This window comes from Vombatus ursinus, unplaced genomic scaffold, assembly GCF_900497805.2.
Source record: "Vombatus ursinus unplaced genomic scaffold, bare-nosed wombat genome assembly UNPS02014768.1, whole genome shotgun sequence".
Lineage (NCBI taxonomy): Eukaryota > Metazoa > Chordata > Mammalia > Diprotodontia > Vombatidae > Vombatus > Vombatus ursinus.
In genome coordinates, this window is record NW_020954546.1 from 17904281 (window position 1) to 17928347 (window position 24067).

At 41.4% G+C, this 24067-nt stretch overlaps 1 protein-coding gene across 2 annotated transcripts in view; it reads left to right on the forward strand.

Moving 5' to 3' along the window:
* GALNT17 (polypeptide N-acetylgalactosaminyltransferase 17) overlaps nucleotides 1-24067 on the forward strand; it is a 434680-nt gene that overhangs the window by 304175 nt on the left and 106438 nt on the right. For both annotated transcript variants that reach the window (XM_027862449.1, XM_027862450.1), the window contains exon 6: nucleotides 17701-17818. In XM_027862449.1, coding sequence (XP_027718250.1) covers nucleotides 17701-17818 — 118 coding nt within the window. The remainder of the gene's footprint in view (nucleotides 1-17700; nucleotides 17819-24067) is intronic.

The window sequence follows — 24067 nt, forward strand, 5'->3', positions numbered from 1 at the left end:
AGGAAGGAAGGAAGGAAGGAAGGAAGGAAGGAAGGAAGGAAGGAAGGAAGGAAGGAAGGAAGGAAGGAAGGAAGGAGAGAAAGAGAGAGAAAGAGCATTTGTTCAGTCATTTTTCAGTGGTTTCTAACTCTTCATGATCCCACTTGGGTTTTTCTTGACAAAGATACTGGAATGATTTACTATTTCATTCTCCAGTTCATTTCACAGATGAAACTGAGGCAAACAGGGAGAAGTGACTTGCCCAGGGTCACACAGTTGGTAAATGTTTGAGGCTGGATTTAAACTCATCTTCCTGACTCCAGGCCCAGCACTATATGCACTGTGCCACTGTATGCCAGGAATTGTGTTAAGTGCTGTGAATATAATCAAGAAACACAGCCCTTGAACTCCAGCAGTTTAAAATTGAATGGGAAAACACAACCTATAAAGGGTACCTGGGTAACAAGGGAGCAAAGGCTCCATGTTCAATGCCATGGGTTCAAGCTGGTGTCTGGGAAGTGGTTCAGAAGCCTGGTGTTGGACAAGAGAGTGAATGCTCACCTGTGAGAGCCCAGGTCTGTTCCAGGAAAGAGACCAAGAATCATGTGAGGAGGGTGGGGAGAATGGCCAGTGAGGACATCACATGGTTTGAAGTTAAGGGTCAGGCTCTAGCTCCAGAAGGGACCTCAGATGTAGCCTAGGAAAATAAATTTAGAGCTGGTCATCCAACCCCTTCATTTTAGGGAAACTGAGGTGCAGAGAGATGAAGTGTCTTTCCCGGGGTCATAAGTATCTGAAGCAGGACTTGAATCCAGAGCTCCCTCAAAGTCCATCACTTCTATCCCCACCACCATTCCACATCTTGAGTTTCTGGGTAGCCAGTGACCACTCTTTAGCCAGTAGAAATCCAGTATAGATCCTGACCTAGGCCATCCTTCCTGCCATTTCTCTCTTCTTCAATGTCCTTGTCCCTGAGATCAGAAGGTTACAAAGTGCATCAGAGGAGAGGGGGTAGATGAGCGAGGGCTGAGGGCACTTGAGTCATGGAACTTAATTGTGACTGCCCTTCCTGAGGTGAGGAATTGGCTCTGCTTGTCACAAGCTGGAAAGAACAGTCTCTGAGCTGATGCCACTGGCAGGCTTCTTCACAACCGCCCAGGCCCTCTTTCTTTTCTGATTTGAATTACAGATCCTAGCTTAGAAATAAAAACGATGAATTTTCAGGCTGGAAAAGATATGGGGAGGCCAGCTGGTCTACCCCCGGCTCTAAGTAAAAATATTCTGTGTATGTGTATATACATACACATATACACACAAATGTGTGTGCGTATGCACACACGTATACATACATACATACAAACATATAGACTCTTTCTCTGTGTCACTGTCTCCCTGTGTTTCTGTCACTCTCTGCCACTCTCTGTCTCTCTCTGTCTCTCCCTCTCCCTTCCTCTCTGTCTCTCTGTCTTCCCAGTACATACTTATCTGTGGACATCTGGGTGAGTAGGATATTAGAACATAAGGTCCTCTAGGGCAGGCATGGTCTCCTTTTTGTATTATTATGCCCATACTCAGCACGTTGCTTGGGCTATGCATGGCAGTGTTTAATAAAATCTTGTTGATTGATTAAATCAACTAAAACAATACTAAAAAAAATGCTACATGTTGATCGAATTGAATTCAAGGCCCTCTGCTGGGTGCTAGGGATGCATTCTGTTTATACAGACTTTAGAGTTTGCAAAACCTTTTGCATAGATTCCCTCCTTTTATTCTCTCAAGAACTCTCAGAGGTAGGGGCTATTACTATCCTTGTTTTACAGATGAATAAACTGAGGCTCCCATAGGGTTAAATGATTTACCCAGGCCCATATATCTAATCTCTGAAACAGGATGTGAATACAGATCCTCCTGACACCAGGTCCATGACTATATTTGTCATGAAATTTGAGATATAGTTCCTGCCCTCAAGTAGCTTATAGTCTAGCTAAGGAGACAGGACATGGCCCTATACAAGGATGAATCTCAATTCAAGGTACGGCATAGGATCATAGGATTTAGAGGCTGGAGAGATCACCTCATTTTTTAGGTAAGAATAAGGAGTGATTTACCCAAGGTCACATAACATGTTGGCAAAGCAGGATTTGAACCCAGCTTCTCTTACTCCAACTCTAGCTCTCTGCCCACTGTACCACACTCCCTCTCTATTGAGTGTCTGAAAGAGGAGAAAGGCCTGAACACAGAGTTAGGAGACTTCTATGTGCAGCTAGGTCATCAGGACAGTAGGGAACTGCCAGAAGGAAAAGTGCGCAAGAGGACAGGCCAATGTTCGGGGATTGTGATGCCCTGGAGATGTTTCCTGCAGTGCCCAGGATGTAGAGAATACCCAGAGTCACCACTGCTTGCCATAGCAGTTCTGGGAGGTTATTTAAGGGGGCCAAATAATTTAAAGCTACTGGCAAAATTGCTCAATGAAGGGGTAAGGAAATGAACACTAAAATATTTGTAGCTGATACAGTTAAATATATTACCTGTGCCAGATGTATTGCATTTTATAAGAGAACTGGAGAGGTAATGCTCTAAACCCTATAAATAACAATTAACAATAATAACAGCATTTATATATTGCTTTAAGGATTACAAAGGACTTTACAAAATATCTCATTTTATCCTTACAATAATCCTGGGAGGAGGCTGCTAGTATTATCCCCATTTTACAGACAAAAAACAGAGGCAGATAGAGGTTAAGTAACTTGCTCAGGATCACCTAGCCATTAAGTGTCTAAGGCTAGATTTGAACTCAGTTCTTCTCCATTCTTGGCCCAGTCCTGTATCCAGTACAGTGGTCCAGTCTTGTATCTGTATCCAGTATCTTGTATTTGTATCTTATATCTAGTCCTGTATCCACTGCAGTGGTCCTGTCTTGTATCTGTATCCAGTATCTTGTATTTGTGTCCTATATTTAGTCCTACATCTGGTACTGTATCCACCTAGCTGCTAATCATAGGATTTCTTGAGAGAGGGTTGGCAGGGCACCGTTGCTCTGGGATTGCCTCTAATTTACCCTCATATACCTTGTTTGTACATAGTTGTTTGCCTGTTATCTCCCCCCTTTCGATTGTGAGCTTCTTGAGATCAGATGCTGTTTTTGTCTTTCTCTGTGTCTACAGTACTGGTCCATAGTAAACACTTAATAAATGTGTCTTAACTGACTGTGCAGCCCCGGACAATAGAAGTAGGAACAGGGTGGGAAAACTTCATGATAATTACCTAGCATTCTGAAGGTAGAAGGAGCTTCCTTGGGCGGTCGTGGGTCTCCCTTCAGCACCGGCTGAATGACTTACTCACTGGGGCTATTGAAGAAGGGAGTCTGGTTCAGGTACAGGTTGGACGTGATGACCTTGAAGGCCCCTTACAATTCTTAGTTGCTTTGATTTTGGAGATGGAGAAGGGAGCAATTTTTTTTTGACACCTGAGAGACTCCAAGTGTGCCAGAAATCTAATTCTGTGAGATCTCCCCAGCACCAAAATTTTTCCCCCCTTACCTACCTCCCTCAGTTTCTGAAGTCACAAAAATTAAGAGATATAAATACTATTTCTCATTGAACTCTTTACTCCAACCTCATCATGGCAGCTCCCATGTTGCCATGCACACAGTGGGTCTTCAACAAAAGTTTGTTGCATAAATGAGTAAAAATATCATCCCAAAGACCAACCCTTCTCTAGCTCTTCAAAAAACAGCCAGAAATCCTTAGGCAGGTCACCACACATCAGTCAGGTGACTGGAACAGTCTCCTCTCAGTTGAGAAAACCAGTCCAGGGGCACTTTTGAAGGAGGATTGCCTCATAGCTACCGATTTTCAACTTTTTTTTTGGCTTTCACATGCGGACCCAAAGGGCTGTGTGCTTTCAGAAGCTTTCCAGCTTCTTTCCATTTCCATTTGAAAGCTTAAAAGCTTATAAACATTTTTTAAGGCAACTGACCCGTGATTTCATTCCAAATTATTTGACTTTCTCTAGCCTAAGCCAGGAAATAGATGCTGGGTTCTGTTCTGTTTTGTTTTGTTTTGTTTTGTTTTTTCCCCTTCAGCCATGAGAGTCGTGAAGGGGAACAACTGGAAACTTGGTACAAATAAATTTATCTACCAAGAAAGAGCCAGTCTCTTCTGCTCAGTGTGAACAAGATCAGGTTAAGAAGGATCCATAGCTAGGAAGCCTGATTGGTGCAATAGATAGAGCGCCATACTTGGGGTCAGGAAGAGCAAACGGACTTTCCAATTCTGCCTCCAACATAAGCTATGTGACCATGGGGAAATCACTTCATCTTGCTGTGCCTCAGTTTCCTCATCTGTAAAAAAGGAGCTAATAACAAATTAGGGGCAATTAGGTGGCATAGGACACAGAGTGCTGGGCCTGAAGTCGGAAAGACACGTCTCCCTGAGATCCAATCTGGCTTTAGACACTTACTAGCTGTGAGACCCTGGGCAAGTCACTTAATGCTGTTTGCCTCAGTTTCCTCATCTGTCAAATGAGCTACAAAAGGAAATGGCAAACAGCTTCAGTATCTCTGCCAAGAAAACCCCACATGGGTGTTTTCAAACACAGATGAAACAAGTGATCAACAACAAATAACAAATACCTGTAGCATTTATGTTTTGGTATTGTTGAGTCCCAAATGAGTTAATATATAAGTCACATTGCAAACTTTAAAATACTATGTAAATAAATAACAAATGTCATATAAATATAAATAAATAGTATAATATATTATTTTATATATAATAAATAAGTATAAATAAATAATAATTTTTTCACATTATTCATTTGCTCCTCCCTTCCTGTGTTCAGAATAAAATGGACCTAAGCATCAGATGAATCATTTCTTCTGCTCTTGCTCTTTGAAATCAGAGGTTCTTAACCTGAGATCCAAGGGTCTGTGGATAGATTTCAGGGGGTCCTGGATGGGGGAAAAATTATATCTTGATTGTCAATAATCTCTAAATATAATTTAGCGGTTCCTTCACTTACTTAAAGACATAATTCTGAGAAGTAGTCCATAAGCTTCACCAGTCCGCCAGAGGAGCTCATAACCCACAAAACAAAGGTTTTAAATTGAATGTTTAGCAAACTGTCATAAGCAGATAAAAGAAATGATTTTTATAATTGAGCAAAAATGGTGAGGTGTAAGCTTATCTTCCTTAGACTAAGGAAACTTCCTTCAGATAACCTTAGCAGCCAGCAGGATGATGTCAAGAGACCATAGGATCAGAGCTGGGAGTGATTTCAGAGACCATCTGGTCCAGCTCCTCAGTTTGGCAGAGAAAGAAACTGAGGCAGAGGGTGGTTAAGTGAATTAGGCCCCTAAGATCATAGGTATAGGACTGGAAGGGACCCCAGAGGCCATGAAGTCCATCTCTCGTTGTTCAGAGGAGGAAACTGAGGCCCGGCGAGGTGATCTTATTAAGTACCTCATGGTTCTTATTGGATGGAATTCTTGAATGCCATGATCAGGAGTGACCCTAAGCACAACTGCAAAGTAGGCCAAACTTGTCTTCAGTGCCTGATCTCACAACCCCCAGGTTTTTATCTGGCCACCATCCCTGCCCTGATTGGTGCTTTTGTTCCCCCAACCCATATCTCTCTCTCTCTCTCTCTCTCTCTCTCTCTATATGTGTATACATATACATATATATATATATATATATATATATATTTTTTTTTTTTTTTACTCTTCCTCATTGAAACTTCAGGATGCAGGGTGCCAGGTAATCTTCGTAATTTCACTACGAGTGAAAACTTCAGGTGACATTGATGCAGGTTGGTACCTTCCCTACATCTTAGCCTTACAGGGTTTCCCAGAGAACTAAGAAGTCAAGTGATTTACCCAGAATCCCACAGCCAGTATGTGTCTGAGGGAAAGAATTGAACCCAGGTCTTCCTGGCTCAGAGGCCAGCTCTCTCTGTACAGGTATTTTCAGAACCTAATTCTAAGACCTTTTTTAGAGTTTTTTTAAGTCTATTCATAAAAGCCCAAACATTTTAACTAGAGGAATACTAGAATCCCCCAGGATATGCTAGTTAATTACGCATGGTAATTCTGGTTAGGGGAAATAAAATGTCAAACATAATGAAATTGGTGGATAGGAGTTTAAAAGTCCTAAAGAAAACGTGATTATGAAAAGAACAAATAATATTATGTCTGGAAAATGACTTATGGGAGGGAACTTGGTAGATAGATGAAGTGGGTGGGGGTTACTGACATGCTCTGCAAAACCCAACGGTCCCTGACTGAGCTTAGACCTTGAAAGAAAAGAGTCCGTGGCCCTCCCCCCACCCGAATTCCCACCTCCCTCTCTCCTCCTTCTGCCCTTCTAAATCATCCCTTGGAGCATCAGATGAATCACTTCTTCTGAAAGCCTCTCCTTCTATTCCAAGATAGTACTGCTTACTATCTCTTGAAACAACTTTGTATAGTCAGGCCCCTATTAATGCGAAGAATGACTCTCAGGAAGCAGTCTCATTATTTGAATTTGCAATGCATGTTTTCATTGGGCTGGAACTAATGACCATATCTTATATTATTATAATTTTTGAAAAGCATGAATTCAAAGACATGTGACCACTGAACAAGATTCATTATCCACCCTAACTTAGCTATAGCATTTTGTATATGCTGGCTGCCCCCCAAATATGTGTCCCCCCCAAAGTGTGCATGCACTTAGGTTGTTAATAAAGGTAATGTTTATTTTCTGAAAAAGAAATTACAGAGTTATGTGCTAATGAAATGTGTGTATACATTTTGAACAACACACTTGGGCAATCTGGTGAGGTCTATGGACCCCTTCTTAGAATAATAATACTTTTAAGTAATTGAAGGAAATGATCAATTTCAATTAGAGATTAGTGAAAATAAAGATGGAATTACTTTTCCCATCCAAGTTCATGAATGCCCTAAATTCTCTCCAAGGATGACTTGGGGGTCCATGGATCCCAGGTTTAAGTCACCTTTCTTGGTGACCTTTGACCCCATATTCAGCACTCTTTCCACTGTACCATGTTGCTAAGTTATACTAGGGATACAAAAAGAGAAACAGTGCCTGCCCTCAGAAGTCTTACATTCTGGGAGTGAGGGTAAGTGAAGGGCAGGAAAAATGAATACACAAGTAAGTAAATACAATACACACACACACACACACACACCCATACACACACACATACACACTCATGGTAATAGAGGAGGAAGAACTTTCTAACCACCGAGGGGATCAGGAAAGGTCTGAATGTAGAAGGGACCCCTTGAGCTGAGTTTTAAAAGATGAGTATGAGAAGCGAGAGCATCTTAAAGGACCAGCCTGTGCCCAGGGGCGGTGGATCCTGTGCCCTACTCCTATCCCCAACAAAATAAAAGCTTCCTCGAGGGCAAACACCCTTTTGATTTCTATATTTATGTCCCCAGTTCCTAACAAAGTGTCATGTATATAGTAGGTGCTCAATAAAGGTTGTTGACTTATATTGATTTTAATGGAATCAAATGCAATTGAATTTCTTCTATTTGCCTGGGTTTTACAGTGAGCTGGGAAACACTTGGTGATAAAGCATCCCAGTTGCAATGAAGGAATCCTTTCCTTATTTTTGTAAACTGAATAACCCCTTCCCCTTCTGTGCAGTGAGAGCCAAAGTGTGTCTTCCATTAAGCAGGAGAACGGTTGGCTTGGGGTTGGAATGCATTTGCAAGAGATTTGAGCCCCAGATCCTGAATTTGACAGAAAACATCACTTCTTGCTCTTTGAACATCTTGATATGTAGCAGAGGCGATCAAGGTTCTCGCTATTAAATAGCTGTTCTGTGCCAGTGGAGAATTCCAGCAAGCTGGCCAACATCTCCCCTGAAAATTCACCCCTGGTCTCTGGCAACAACCCAAGACCCGCTCGCCTCTCCTCATAACAGGAAAGGAATCTCAGCTGCAATTAGTTCTGGAGGCCTCAGTCTCCTTTTCCCTCCCCCTTCCCCTTTTTCTCCCCTGCCTCCCCTTCCTTCCTTCTTTCTTCCCTTCCTCTTTCTTTCCCTTCTCTCTCCTTTTTTCTTCCTCTCTCTTTCATCCTTCCTTCTCCCTTTCCTCCCTTTCTCCCTTCCTTCCTTCCCTCTTTCCTCCCTTCCTCTTTCTTTCCTTCCTCCCTCTCTACTTCTTTCCTCCTTCAAGTCCTCTTCTTCCCTTCCTTCCTCTCTCCCTTTTTTCTTTCCTTTCTTTCTTTTCCTTCCTTCCTTCCTTCCCTCCTTCCTTCCCTCCTTCTTTCCTTCCTTCCCTCCTTCTTTCCTTCCTTCCTTCCTTCCTTCCTTCCTTCCTTCCTTCCTTCCCTCTGATGTCAATGAGTTCAACCCCCTTATTTTATAGATGAGGAAACTGAAACTCAGAGGCTTTATATAACTTACTTAAGGTTACCCAGTGTCTAAATCGGCAATCAAACTCAGTCTGGAGTCTGCGGGTCCAGCATTCAGAGTAGAGGAATAATAAACAGAATTCCCAAATCCTACATCCCCATCATCCTTTCATCAGCTCCTCTGTGCTCTTAAATGAGGAGGAAGTAAAAACGGACCCCGGAATGTCACAATACCTTGTTTTTTCCTGACACGTACAGTATAGTGCAATTTGGGAAAAGAGTGATCACTCTGATCACTGAAACAGTGAAGCCCAGCTCCAAATCCCAATCTGACACTCCCTGGTGATCTTGGGCAGGCCACTTAACCTTGGCCTGCCTCCATTTTTTCAACTCTAAAACGAGGATAATGATTGCACCCACCTTCCAAGCGTCATTGTGAGGATCAGATGAGATATTTGTGAAAGGCTGAGTGCAGTGCCTGGGATGTAGAGGATGCTTAATAAATACCCTCTCCCTCCCTCCTGCTCAGTTTAGAAGGTGGCCCTTTAAATGACTGAAAAAATTGTAGTCCATGAAAGCAATGAAATACTGCTGTATTTTAAGAGGAATGTAGTGGATACAGAGAAGTATGGAAAGACATATATACATATATATGCCATATAATACATGACATACACATATGTATTTTACTGGTTCTACTTCTATACATACCTACACACATACATGTGTATGTATATGTATGTAAGATGTGTGTGGGTATGATACATATGTCTGTATGTGTATATATATAATACATATATATATATTTTACTGGTTCTATTTTCTTCACTTTGCATCAGTTTATATAAGTCTTCCCATACTTTTCTGTATTCACCATATTCCTCTTAAAACACTGCAATTACACACACATATATACACACAATGATCACAACAGTGTAAATGGAAAGAACAACCACTAAAAACAGTAATAATAACAATTGATAATGAATGCTGTGAAATCACAATAATAAATTTTGGCTTCAAAAAAGATTTATGAGGAGACTCCTCCCCCTTGCTTGCAGAGGTGGGGAACTATGGGTGTAGAACATTGTAAATAATGTCATAATTTCCCAGTATGTTGGTTAGTTTTGCTGAACTGTTTTTTTCCTCTTTTTTATTCTTTATTACAAGGCACTTTCCCCTCTAACCACTCATGAGGGATATATTGAGAAATGTGGGTGATGTAAGTGCAAAAGATATCAAGTTTTAGAAGAAGTAGTTATGATAAAAATAAAAGTGGACAACCCCCCCAACACATGTATACACCCTCTCTAGTCCTCATACCAATTATGTACTTGTATACTTAGCCTTCTCCAACCTCTAATATGTGAGCAAAATGTCCAACAGTCAATTAATAGTAGTAGTAATAATACTTAGCATATATATATATTTATTATGCATTTATATAGTGCTTAAGTATTTGCAAATCACTTTTCTAAATATTATCTCATTTTATCCTCACAACAATCCTAAAACAGGGATACCATTGTTACCCCCATTTTACAGATCAGGAATCTGAGGCAGATAGAGGTTAAGTGACTTGCCGAGGATCACACAGTTAGTAAATGTCTAAGTCAGGATTCCCACTCAGATCTTTTTGACTCTAGGGCCTGTGCTCTATCCACTGCGCCACCTAGCTGTTCAATTCACTTATTGCCTAAGATTTTCTATTCTTCATCCTCCATGATGCAAATAGTTTACTTTATTCTTATAGTCAACAGATATTTATTTAGCGTCTAGATGTACTAGATTCTGCTCTAAAGTGAGGGGGATACAAAGCTTAGCTTAATAGGGCATAATGGATAGAACACTGGGCTTGGAATCAGGAAACAAACCAACAAACCTGGATTGAAATCCTTCCCTGGATACTTACTAGCTATGTGACCCTGGTCCAGTTTATTAACCTCTCTGGATCTCAGTTTTCTTATGGGAATAATAATACATGCAGTGCTTGCTTCACCAAGTTTGTGTGAGTGTCAAATGAGATGATGAATACTGATAAAATGCACTTTACAAACCTTAATAAACCACTATGTAAATGACAACTATTATATAATAGGACTTGCCCTCAAAGTGCTTACATTCTACTAAGGAATTACAACATTTGAAATTATAATTATAGTATGAAATGGAAACTGGGCGGGGGGGAGGAAGGCATAAAGCAGAAAACCAAGAAGAATGCTCCAGTAAAAATTGAAATGGAAGAGAATTTTTTCAACTGAGATGATCAGGGAAGTGGCACCTTAGCTGAGCCTTGAAGGAAGATCAAGGATTCTGAAAGAAAGATAATGAGAGGGAACATTCCCAGCATGGCCTCTACAAATGCATGGAGGTGGGAAATAACAAGTCAAGTTCAAGGAATAAGCTAGTTGTTCAGCTAAGCATCAGATATGTGAAGGAGAGTTGTATGAAAGAAGAATGGGATGGTGGATTGCACTTGTATCATGGAAGGCCAGGCTAAGAAATTTGTACTTATCTTTTATTTAATAGTGAGCTGTTGAAGCTTCTTGAGTGAGGGAAGGGCCTGGTCGTGATGTAGGTCGTGGCATGAAAGGTTAATTGAGGGGAGAGAGACTCATTAAGAGGCTATTACAGTTACTGGATTGAGTGGCTGGATTGAGCTCTGGATAGAGAGAAGGGGATGGAGGTAAGAAATGAAGTGGAGTTCAAATGGACAGACTTGTTGATGGACTGAAGCCTCTTGAAGCACACAGTCAAGGACCACGTCTGAGCCAGATGGAGGGCCAAGATGGTGAACCAGTTGTTGGGCCTGGGCTCCAGCCCTGGTTCCACCAATTACTTGAGTGATCTGTCACTTTCCACATCTGCAAAATAGGGATGATCTCAGACTCTGGATGCTAGAAAAGTTTTACATATCTTATCATAAATTGTTTCTCCTATCTATGGCTCCCCAGCACCCAGATACAGTATTCTGCCTATAGTAGTAAGTAGTTAAAGATAAGTATGTGCTGATGAATAAATGAAATTGTTGTTGAATGAATGAATTGTTGTTGAATGATTGAATGAATAAATTATTGAAGGAAGTGAGTATTAAATGAATGAATGAAGTGGTTGTTGAATGAATAAATGAATAAAAGTCACTGAAGGAAGTGGTTGTTGAATGAATGAATGAAATAGTTATCAAATGAATAAATGAAGTGGTTTTTGAATGAATGAATTAGTAAAAATTATTGAAGGAAGTGGATACTGAATGGAAGAATGAAAGGGTTGTTATATGAATGAATGAAGTGGTTGTTTGAATGAATGAAATAGTTGTGGAATGAATCAAGAAATGAATAAATACGAGTGATTCTTAATGGCACTTCTAGTAGCTGTCCAACTTTGCTTGCTTTTATTTCTCTTCCTCTGTTTTATTCTGCATTAGAACATTTCAACCATTTTCCATAAAATCTATGTAAACAACAACGATAATAAAAAGTAATTATTTTTAATTCCTGTTGTTCTTCCTTGATAATGGAGCTCTTAGAATGGGGTTAGTACTGTTATCATATTGAGTTGATTTTGAAATTAATTGTTTCTTCTAATGCTGGTTCCTTCACCAGGGGTGGAGCAGAGAAATCACAGATTTAAGTACCAATGATGCTTCTTGTAACTCACCCTAGAGTGAGGAATGCATTGAAATCTTGGAGGAGAAATGAGAGAATGTGACCATCTTCTCTACTTCACTAGAGACGTCAGCAGAAAATGAATTCCCAAGTAGGGTATACATGATTGGGAGGAAATAGGAGGCAGTCACCCTATGGTGCCCCAACTTACCTCTCCATCCTCTTTATACATTACTTCCCTCCTCACACTTGGCCCATCATCGAAACTTGATTTCTCTTTATTCACATCCCACTATATTTTGTTGTACTTGACAACCTAGAACAGACTCCCTCCTCATTTCTGCCTTATAGAATCTCACACTTCCTTCAAGATGCCCCTCAAGCACCCCCTTCTTTTGACACCAGACATGTCAAACACATAGCCAACAATGAGTGTTGCCAACCAGATTACAGTGTAATTGGGAAATACTTAGCAAAAAAAAAACAAAAACAAAAAAACAAACGCCATAGAACAGCTAATATTATTTTGTGATTTTCCCAGTCAATGTACCTCTCTGTATGCTTTTTAATTCCCTGATTCATGGCCCTATTTCTGTTTCAGTTGGATGTCACTAATCTGAGCAGCTAGTGGATGGAGTGCTGGACTTACAATCAGGAAGATCTGAGTTCAAATATGACCTCAGACACAATGAGCTGTTTTATCCTTGGCAAATCACTTCACCCTGTTTGCCTCAGTTTCCTCATCTATCAAATGTGCTGGAGAAGGAAATGGCAAACTACTCCAGTATCTCTGCCAAGAAAATCCCAAATTGGGTCATGAAGAGCAAATGAAATGACTGAACAGCAGCAACCACCACTTATCTGCGCCATACCTTATCATCCATTCCCCTTGACCACTGAACTGCTAGTGGCCTTTTCCCCTGATGACCAATGACTTATTTTGGATTTCTTCTTTATGCATTTAATATGCACATGTGCACATGTTGTCTTCCCTGATAGAACGTTAGCCACTTGAAGGAAGGCAGGTTTCATATTTGCCTTTTGGATCCCCTATACCTAGCTCAGCACGTGGCACATAGCCAGCTATTAATACACCCTTGCTGGCTGATGGCTTGAGGTGAGCAGTTAGATGGTCCTAGCCCTATGGCTAGGGGAAGGAGGAAGACTACTCCAGCTTCGCCCCTTGGTTCTCCCAGAAGGGAGTCTGGAGGCTGGCAGGGGAGCATGTTACTCCTTGGGGCCAGGATGTACAGTCGTGCCAAAGCTATTTGTACTTGCGTGTGCAGTGGAGAAATGGTAGTCAGTGAAAGAGTCCAAAGCAATGTTGCCTTGGGCCACTCACTTGGTGATGAAAGATGAACCCAGGGTTGATTTTCTAGGCCAGTTTGCTTGATCCAAATATGGGAAAATTGCATTATAGTTTTAGACTTCCTGGAAACGTAGTTGGAGGCGCTCTGGTCAGCGCAGTGACCAATCTGCCTTCAGACTCTGCGGCTAAGGCCTGCTGCCCGCATCTAGGCAGAGAGGCAGTGAGCTAGCTGCAGCTAAGATGGGTGTGTTCACATAGGGTCAATAGGCTGCTTTGTTTTGCTTGACTGTTCCTTTGTTACGAGGGCAGGCCCAGGGAAGCAACAAATGCAGAAAAGGGTGGGCATCAATAAAACATAAAAATACACAGAAGAAAACACAAAGATGTTCAGAAGGGGCAGTTTTGTTGCTATCTTGTTAAATTTAATATACACTTAAAAAGTATACACAATAGAAGTTCACTGTTGCATATATATATATATATATATGTATGTATATATTGGTATCTTGGAATTCTTGAGTTCATTGGTGATTATTAAATTCATAATTTAAATGGCAAATTTAATAACTAAAAAAACAAAACCTCAGCCCCAGGCATCTTAGACCGTGGGCCACTCACTTTGACATGAGTCAAAAATATGTTGTCCCTTCTGCATGTCCTTATGCCCCACAGTGTCTCATTTCTCCATTTCCTTCCCACTTGTGGTTTGAGCCAAAGAACTGAACAAAGAATGATACAGATTTCTATAGAGCTCTGGGTTTAAAGTGGACTGGGTTAGTGTTTAGAGCATTGGACTTGGAGTCAGGAAGACCTGGGTTCAACTCCTGCCTCAGAAAGTTGCTAGCTGAGTGATGCTAACTAGATCTGTGGTCCTCTGGTTTTTCCTGATTCCATTTGGCAAAGAGAGTCACTGAGGACCATAGAGGACTCATGATCCACAAACGCATCAGAATAGCATAAGATCTGTGCAACTCCCAAATTATTCTGAGCTGCAAAGAAGACTTCCAGGGGCTGGATCCAAATTCAGCAAAATTTCCAGTGGCAAAGTGCGGCTGATGCTCATTCTCTGGAAGATTAAGCCAGCGCTGGGGATGCAAGCACAGCTGTCATCAGCATCCTCCACTCATTCTGCAGGCTGCCCCCAAGCCAAGTTTTGCTCCCTGCTCACTCTCAGATCCCCTCATGCATGTGCCTTGGGTGCTTTTCCAGCCTGTGTCCCTCTGTGCTGGGCTGACTTTTTACAATTCCAGAATGAGGGCTTCTCTTTCCTTCATCCCGCCACCTCTGTCCCTGGTACCTGCCAGGTGTCGAGACTTTAGGGGAGGCCAGGAGGAGATGCTTTCGATGCCATTTGCTTGGTGACTCAGGCTGGGATGGAAGCTCTGACGGCAGCATCACCTCCCACAGTGCCGAGCCATGGAAACCCACGGGAACATGGAGTAAGTTCAGGCTCCCTCTACCCAGATGGTGGAACTTGGCCAGACTTGGAGCATTTTCATTGTTATTGTTCAAATCTCCAACCAAGTAGGAAACAGAAGCTCTAGGGAGGCAGGCTGAGGGATAGAGGCTTCCTCAACCTACCTCTGGAGCTCAGAAAATGGCCTTGATAGTTCCAATTACTATAGGCCGGTAGTTTGTCTTCCATGGCCCAGGGCTTTCTGACTCTGGGACTGGGGGATTACCTGCCCCTTGTTTCTTGACTAGCTCATAGGATTAAGAACAACCACTAATCATTACTCTCTCTGCTTGATCATACCTGTTCATGTGAATCAGTTAACACATATTTATTAAGCGTCCACTCTGTGCCAGGGACTGTGCTAAGAGCTAGAAATATAAACAAAGGCAAAAACACAGCCCCTGCTCGCAAGGAGCTGACATTCTATTGGGGTAAATGCCACCCAAACTACTTTGTTCATACAAGATACATCCAGAGTAAATAGAAAGGAATTCTCAGAAAGAAGTTGTTGGGGGGTTGGGGTGAGGCAGTGGGGGAGGACCATTAGAACGTAAACTCCTTGGAAAATGTTTTGTTCTTTGTTTTTATATTTCCAGTGGCTAGCATAGGGCATGGCATATAGCAAGTGGCACAGTAGATAGAGCACCAGCCCTGCAGTCAAGAGGACCTGAGTTCCAATTTGGCTTCAGACACTTACTAGCTGTGTGATCCTGGACAAGTCACTTAGCCCTGTTTGCCTCAGTTTCCTCATTTGTCAAATGAGCTGGAGAAGGAAATGGCAAATCACTCCAGGATCTCAGCCAAGAAAACCCCACATGGGATCATGAAGAATCATATGCAACTAAATGTTGACTAATTCATTAATGTCAGCACTTCCCACTCCCCAGTAACTATCTCAAGTTTACTTTCTCCTTCCATTGTGACCCATGAACACCTGTTCTGATTTTCGGTACCTTTTCATAGTCTCTATGACCTTTGGGCAAATCACTATGCATTACTGATCCTCAGTTTCCTTATCTGTACAATGAGTTTGTTGGACTAGACGGCCTCTGGGTTCTCTTCTAGCTCTCACCAATGGCCCTAAGATCCTGTGCCTGGAATATTCTCCTTTCACGCCTCTACCTCTTGGCACCCTATAGAGCTCACCTCTTCCAGGGAGCTTTTACTGATTCCCCTACTGTGAGGGAGATTTTTTCCTTCCTTTTTAGGATCATGAAATCGTATAAATATATGAAGGGAACTTACAGACTTCTTAGTATATTTTACAGATGAGGAAACTGAGGCTTAGAAAGGCTGTTACTTGGCCACAGTTAAACAACTAGTGTTGGAGACAGCTCTTCCTGAGTCAAAATTCAGCACTGTATCTCCTATGCCTTCGTGCATATTTTATCCCTGTAGTAAATGGGTTCTTAGCCTGAATTTTGTGAACTTAAAAAAAAATCACTATAATTTGTTTCCTTTGTAATTCTATTCTAATTATTTATTTAAAATCCATTTTCTGGGAAGGGGTCTATGGGCGTCACCAGATTGTTTGCCCAAGGGTCCCAGGACACACAGAAAAGGTGAAAGATCCCTCATAGAATGTAAGCTCCTTGAGGGCAGGGGCTGCCTCCCTTTTGTCTTTGATATCTGTGAATTTGTCTCCCTGAGTAGAATGTCAATTCCTCAAGGCAAAGTCCTATGTCATTTTCATCTCTATCTTCAGAGTTTAGCACAGTGCCTGGCACATAGTAGGTGCTCCATAAATTTTTGTTGACTGATAGCTATCTACCCCATCCCACATCAAAAATATTTGCTATTCCATGCCTGCCTGCCATCATTCCAAGGCGCATCTTTTAGAGTATGTGTTAGAGCTGCAGTGATAAGTTTTTGGCTCAACTGTAAAAATAGGAAAAAACAAAAACCTTATCTCCTGATCCAGATGAATTCTAAATGTCCTTTTAAGCTCTGAGATCTATGATTTGGTAATAGAAATGTCTTATTCTGAGAGATCCAGTTTACTTCATAGTCACAGGAGTTAGAGGCGTTTCTCCTGGGTTACCAGCCTTTCACTCCTCTCAAAGTCAGCACATTACCTTAGTGAGTTGCCCCTTTCCCCAGGGGTCTGTAGGCATCCCTTGTCTGTGGCTCCAGTGGGCACATTCCACTCACAGTGCATCTAGCCTTCCCCTCTCTCTTGGACTCTCACCATGCTCTGGTTTCCTTTGCCCTGGCTGAGGAGTCAATTAGCTGTGACTTCCCTGGGGAAATCAGCTTTCATGACTTTCCTAATAGAATGTGAGTTCTATTATATGTCTAATGAATTTTAGATCTGGAAGTGACCTCAGAGATGTTCTACTGAAAGGATCACAGAATCGAAGAGAAGGGACCTCAGAGGTCAACCAGAATCTTCCACATGTGGCATCTAGCCTTCATGCTAAGCCTCCATTGAGGGTGATCTCACTACTTCATCTTACAGATGAGATCGGGGATGAGGGAGAATGACTTTCCCCGGGTTGCAGAGCAAAATAATAGCAAGGCCAGGCTTCCAACCAAGTTCTCCTGACTCTCAGTCCAGCCAAAAGAGCCCATGGCAGGAAGTTGTTTGAATAATGAAGAGACCAGCATGGTCTGGAACATCTAGTCAAAACCCGGGTCAGGCCGAGGCAGAACTGGGCCTGTAGGTCAGGGCTGTTTTAAGGAATCTTGGCTTGATCAAAACTGAAAAGAGATGTAGAAATAATTGGATCTCACCTTCTAATTTTACAGAGGAAGAAACTGAGACTCAGAGAGGTAGGGGTACAGTGAAAAGAGTTCTGTGTGATGCTGGGTATGGGCCTCAGTTTCTCCATATGTAAAGTGAGGCAGTCGTACCTGTTGAACTCTAAGAGACCTTTCACCTCTAAGTTCATGATCTGTGCCACGGGCCACTTCTCTTTTTGACAACATGCATCATTTGTTACTCAAGCTCACTGTTTCTTGTTTTCTCTCCTGCAGGACTCCAGCAATGATTGGATGTTCCTTTGTGGTCAACAGGAAGTTTTTTGGGGAAATAGGCCTCCTGGACCCAGGGATGGACGTGTACGGAGGAGAGAACATAGAGCTTGGAATCAAGGTCTGTAAAGTGGTTTCTTTTCCTGTTGCTTGAATTTTAATTCTAATATCCTTTTCTCTGGTTTAATCCCGGCACCATCACTGCTTTGATAAACTGGGATGTTCATACAATGCCCGTACTTCCAATGTGCTCATTTATCTTTGGGCTGTCTTCATAATGTAATTGTTTTATGGACGGGGCTGAGGGTGAATAAGTAATTTGGCCCAAGCATACCAGTGGCTAAGTTGGATCTGAGAGAGCTGTCAGTAAGTGCCACAGAATTGAGTCAGAGGAGCTGAGTTCTGATCTCAGTTCTGCTTTAAAGCCACCTGTGTGACCTTGGTCAAGTCCTTTAACATCTATAAAATGGCCTTTGAGGCCTCTCATCATCATACAGCCATGATCCAGGAATTCAGAACTCTTGATTTCTGATTCAGATTTTTCCCTATTCTATCATATTAAATATCACCATGGACACCTGATGTTTTCATTATTTAGGGGATGACTGAATGTGTAAGTGATCACACGTATGATTCTCTCCATGACATTTGATGTGATCAGTAGTTATATAGTGAAATGGCCTGTCCTAAAGGTTAAAGGGTTGGGATAAGTCAGGAAGGTATGGGTTCAAGTCCCTAGCTATATGACCATAAAACATATACTAAGTCACAGACTCCCCAAGACCTATCTACGAAGCCATAGATAGCATCATAAATCTAGAACCAGAGGAAACCTTCAGGACATCTAGACCAAGATTATTAACCTTGTATTTGTCATGGACTCTATGTGCAGGCTAGTGAAGTCTATGGACCCTTTTTCAGAATAATGATTTTAAGTGCACAAAATAAATTACAGAGGATTACTAAGGAAGTTAATTATATTGATGTAAAGATGTGTTTTTTTTTTCCATTCATGTTCATAGTCCCCTTGCAATCTATCAACAAAACCATTGGGGGTCCATGGACCCAAAGGGAAGCTCTCTTGATCTAACCTACCCTCCTCATTTTACAGATGAAGATACTGAGGCCCAAAGATGAGAAGTGACTTAGCTAATAAGTCAGAGTTGAGGTTTGAACTTGTGATCCCCAAGTTCATTGCTCTTTCCATTGTATTATGATACCTTTCTGGCTCTCAGACAAATCTGGATTGGTTTGATGAAAGGAGGTGCCATACTAAGACATCTTTGCAGTGTTAAGATCACAAATGTTTCATGTATCATTACATAGATCACAGAGCCTTAGAATCATAAAATATTGGAGTTGGAAGGAATTTTAGAGATTATCTAATTCAGGAATTCTTAACCTAGGTTGGGTAAACTTTTTTTTAAAATTCAGATAATTATTTTAATGTCATTGGTTTTCTTTGTAATCTTCTGTATTTTATTTTACGTGCTTAAAGACATTCCAAGGAAGGGTCTATAGGCTTCACCAGACTGCCAGAGGAGTTGATGACTCAAAAAATGTTAAAGACCCTTCTAATAGACCAACCTCCTCCTGTTATAGCTGAGGCAGTATGAAATAACTTTGCTAGTTGGTGGAGAAGGGAGTCTCCTGATGCCAAAGCCTATGCTCTTCTCACCCCAGTAGGATCAATGGATGTGGATGGAAGAGGAGGCTCAGTTCAGGACTTTATTTCAGGCTGTCTCCACATCATAGAACCCTGTTTAATCATGGATCAGATAACCTCATCAGACTCCCACACATACCCTGCCAGGAAGTATCTGCAGTTGAGGCTGCCCTGGGCAAAACTGTGATATAAGTAAAGTCATTTCTCTAGTGATTTCCCTTACATCTCTTTTCCTATGAAATTCTTCATCAGTAATATGATGCAGCTCACTCCCACCCACCAGAAACCTCTCTAAAATTTAGCCAGAGTTAGGATGTACTGCCAGGTCTGAACTCAACTCCTTTTCTGCTCCCTAGCTGCTGAGGCACCCCAAGAGATAGCAGTATGTGCCATGTACTGAGTACCGCCCTATCCATTGTTCCCAGCACAGTTTCTTTGAGAATCCCTGGAGGTGCCTGGTTGATCAGAGCTCCCACCACCTGTTAGCACAGGCACTGGGTCCAAACCCTTTGGCTGACCCTGCTTGCTCTTGCTTGGCAAGAGAGGCAACATCTACAGACTGACTGCCTTTGGAAACTTGGCCTGGGTCTTCAAAGTTCCAATGAGAGTAATTTGATATTGACCTCTCGCTTTCCTTCTCCATACATTCCCTCTTCTGCAGATCGACTTAATTTCTTTATTCTTCCTTTTTACTCTGTTTCTAAAATCAGTTGCAATAAATAGATAAACAAACAAATGTACAAAACCAATAAACGAATGAATGGATGAATGAATGAATGAATGAATGAATGAATCTCCTAAATCCTAAGAACACAAAACAGCTCTTAGCCCCAACAGGCTAAGTTTTGTTTGTCCAGTGTTTTTTTTTTAAGGGGACAATTTTGGTTATGGTGCTAAAGGAAGCAACTGATAAGCCACATCTTTTCCTCGACTGAATCTCTTTGGCAGCTGGCAAACCTCCAAAGATGCTCAGGACCTGCTTGGGGCACTTCCTACTTTGGGATGTGTGGGAAGTGATGGGAGCTGTGAGAATGAGTTTTCATGGATCTCAACAGTTTCTATTTGTGCCTGCCTGGCCATGCATTATTCATCATTCTAGGACAAATCTCTGGCTGTTAAAAATATTTCATGCTCTGTAGAGCAATGAACAACTAGAGATTTGATCCATAAAAGAGCCATGGGGGGGGAGGGGTTCTAATGGATTGGATTACTCGTTGAATTGATTGTTTGCAAATTATGCCCCCAGGAGTCTATGGGAAGGAGATTAGGTCTGCTCTACAGCAGGGTGATGGGGAAGTTGGCAAAACTGAGCTTTGGTACTGTCTGGAAGCCCTTTTTGTCTTTTATCCTATTTATGTGTCCAAAACTTCCAGATGCCCAGTGGCCCAATGCTGTCTTCTGTCTCCTTGGGAGTCCTCACTGGGACTTTCTTGATCTCCCCTACTTGTTTGTCTCTCCATCTCCCTCAAAGTATCAAGTATATACTTACTTGTTTAAATATTATATTCTTTCCTCCTCCCCAAAAGAATGTAAGTATCCTGAGGACAGGGACCATTTTGTGTTTTGTCTTTGTGTTTCCAATCCTAGACCTGCTTTTACAGAGTATAGTTTTGGACTTGGAATCAGGAAGACCTAAATTCAAATCCTGCCTCTTACTAGCTTAGGCTCACTTGCTATGTGACCCTGTGTAAGTCATTTCATTTCTCTTAGCCTCAGTTCCTTTACCTTTAAAAAGAGGTTATTAGTATCACGTACCTCCTAGTGTTGCTGCAAGGATCACGTAAGAAGACGTGTGTAAATCAGTGCTTTGTAAATCTTAAAGCACTATGTTATTCTCATTCTTGTTGTTCTACTATATCCCATCCCTAAACCCCCAAGAAAATGTAAAACATTCAAGGGCAGAGGCTTTTGTGTTTTTTCTTTGTCTCCAGTCCTAGTACCATGGCCTTTGCGGGAACTCCTTGATAAATGTGTATTTGTGGGAAGAAGTGAACAAGGCTCTTAGGAGAAGGTTTTGTATTAACTATCTTTGCCATGTTATCTGAGAGTAGTATTTGATGCCCTCTGGGGGCCCAGAAGTTAGGTCATGCTATTACAGTGTTAGATAAGTGTTAGATTTCTCCTCCTTCTCTTTTTCTTCCTCCTCCTCCTTCTCCTCCTCTTTTTGTCCTGTGCAGTTTTCATTTATAATTTCTTGAAATATAGCTCTGAAAAACAGGCTTTTAAAAAGTCCATTGTATTTTAAATGGAGAAATCATTCTGGCTTGCATTGAATGGCCAGTAATAGGTCCAGCCCGAGCCTCTCTGGCTTACTGTTTGGGTAATGATGGCTCTGAGTTAGTGTAAATAGCAATTATTTTCTGTTCTGGCCCAAAACTCTGAGGATCTCCTCTCACAGACTGATATCTTTGGGATGGTAAATTGGGTCATCTTTTGTCTCAATTCTTAACTGGATTTAGTCATTGAATGGACATGACCTCAGACAAACTGAGACCTAGGAAAGACCTTAACTTAGAAAAGTCAAGGTCTCCCACTGCATCTTGGGCCATCGCCAGTCATCTTGACCTTTGTCTTGCCATTGGACTCTGGTGATTCTGGTGGAGAGAGGTAGGCTGATGACTTTGTGCAGCTCTGCCTCACTGAAATCCAATTCATGTACAAGTCAAGGCATTATGTCTGTGATGTCATTGGTTCTCTTCACAAAGGAGGGGCCAATAACAGCAGCTGGGTCTGCTGGGAAAAATATGCTTAAATTTAATCTATATTATCAATATTTTCTCCATCACTTTTTAAAGTCTAGGCAAAGTAAATCAAGCACTGATTTGTAGCATTTGCCAATTTCTGGGGTATAAATGTTCACACTGAAAATTGAACAATCGTGTGGCTTGGGGTTGATTCCAGCATCCCCCTGCCTGTTGTTGTTCAACTGTTTTTCAGTCACATCTGACTCTTCATGACTCCATTTGGGATTTTTCTTGGCAAAGATACTGAAGTGTTTTGCCATTTCCTTCTCCAACTCATTTTACAGATGAAGAAACTGAGGCAAACAGGGTCAAGTGACTTGTCCAGGGTCACCCAGTTAATGTGGGGCCAGATTTCAATTCAGGTCTTTTTGATTCTAGGCCTGGCATTCTATCCACTGCACCACCTAGCTGCCCCATGTTTGATACTCTGAACGTATTCCTCCCTTCTGCCTCCATTAAAATTTGTTGCTCCGATGGTTCCTCCCATAAGGGTCTTGATAGGTTAATCTCTCAAATTTATTCTCAAGAAAGTGTCAGTAGCTTATAATGGCTTAAGTCCTGCAGTAGAAACCAAAAACATTGAGTTTGGAGCCATAGTTAAACTCATTCACCTACTTCTCATGTCCTCCTCTTTAAATATCATTTCCTTCTGCGTAATGAGCAAGATGTTTGGATCATGTCTCAGGCCCCTTCTAGCTCTATAATCCCATAAAATCCTAGACTCTGTGTCCCAAGGGTAGAATCTTATTGTTTTTAGCACTAGAAGGCATTTTTATTTTATTTTGAGCAAGCCTCCTCTTTTCATTATTACTACTTGGGTTTTATTTTTGCTAAATGGAAATTATGCTGATTTTTAATGGTTTATTTTGCAATCGTTGACTTTACTGAAGCTCTTAATTGTCTCCATTTGTTTCTTTGCTGATTCTCTGGGGTTTTCTGTGAAAACCATCCTGTCATAGACAAATAGGGAAGTTTTGTCTCCTCTCTGTTTATGCTTCTAATTTCTTTCTCTTGTCTAATTGGTATTGCAACCATTTCTAGAACTAGATCACATAACAGCAGGAAAAGGACATTTGCATTTTAATAAGTCACTCCTGGGAATGTAGAGCTTCTGCTAGAGGAATAATGCTATGATGGGATTACTGACAGAGGGACAGGCTAATGACCAAGATTCTTTTGAGAGAAGAAGGCCCTTTTACTGGTCCCCAGACTATACTGTTTATAGGTAGCATCACATAATATGTGGGGCATAGGTGTATTGGCCATATAGGTGGCCTTCTACTTGGCGTGTATGTAAGGTAGTTCTGTTGCAGAGGAATCATTTTTTATACTGTAGAGTCAAATTAATATTTCACCTCTTTACTTCTTTTTCTCCTGAGTCAGAACAATTTGTACTGTGGTTTCTTCTCCCTGTTTTTGGTGTTCCTATAGCATTTAATTTAGGAGTGTTAAATCTGTGAGTTATAGTTTCCACTGAAATTCCCATTAAGAATCAGTTCTCAGAAAATTTTTTTGTTTTATTTTTAGGGGAAGGGGGGCAGATAATGTTCTAACATGGTTCTGGGAAAGGAAATGAGGGAAGGGAGATCATTGGTTACATCCATTCCTCTCCCATATGTTTAGCTCCTAATAAAAGTGTTGGGTCATTCTTGTTGTAAAAGCAGCTCATTGGGTCACAATGATCTTCCTCCCCCACATACCCTTGTTGGCCTACATTTGGAGGAAAGAGACTGATAGGCACAAGCCAAACCCATGCTATGTGGAATAGGAGGATTAACCTTGGTTGTAATTCAAGCCTTCTGGTCTACTCTTTCCATGTCTTCCCATGAAATCAATTATCTGGGAGTGAATATCCCCCTTGTGGCCACAGATATAACTCATTCAGCATCTCTGTGATCTATACCAAAGATGCTAAGAAAGAAAGAAAGAAAGAAAGAAAGAAAGAAAGAAAGAAAGAAAG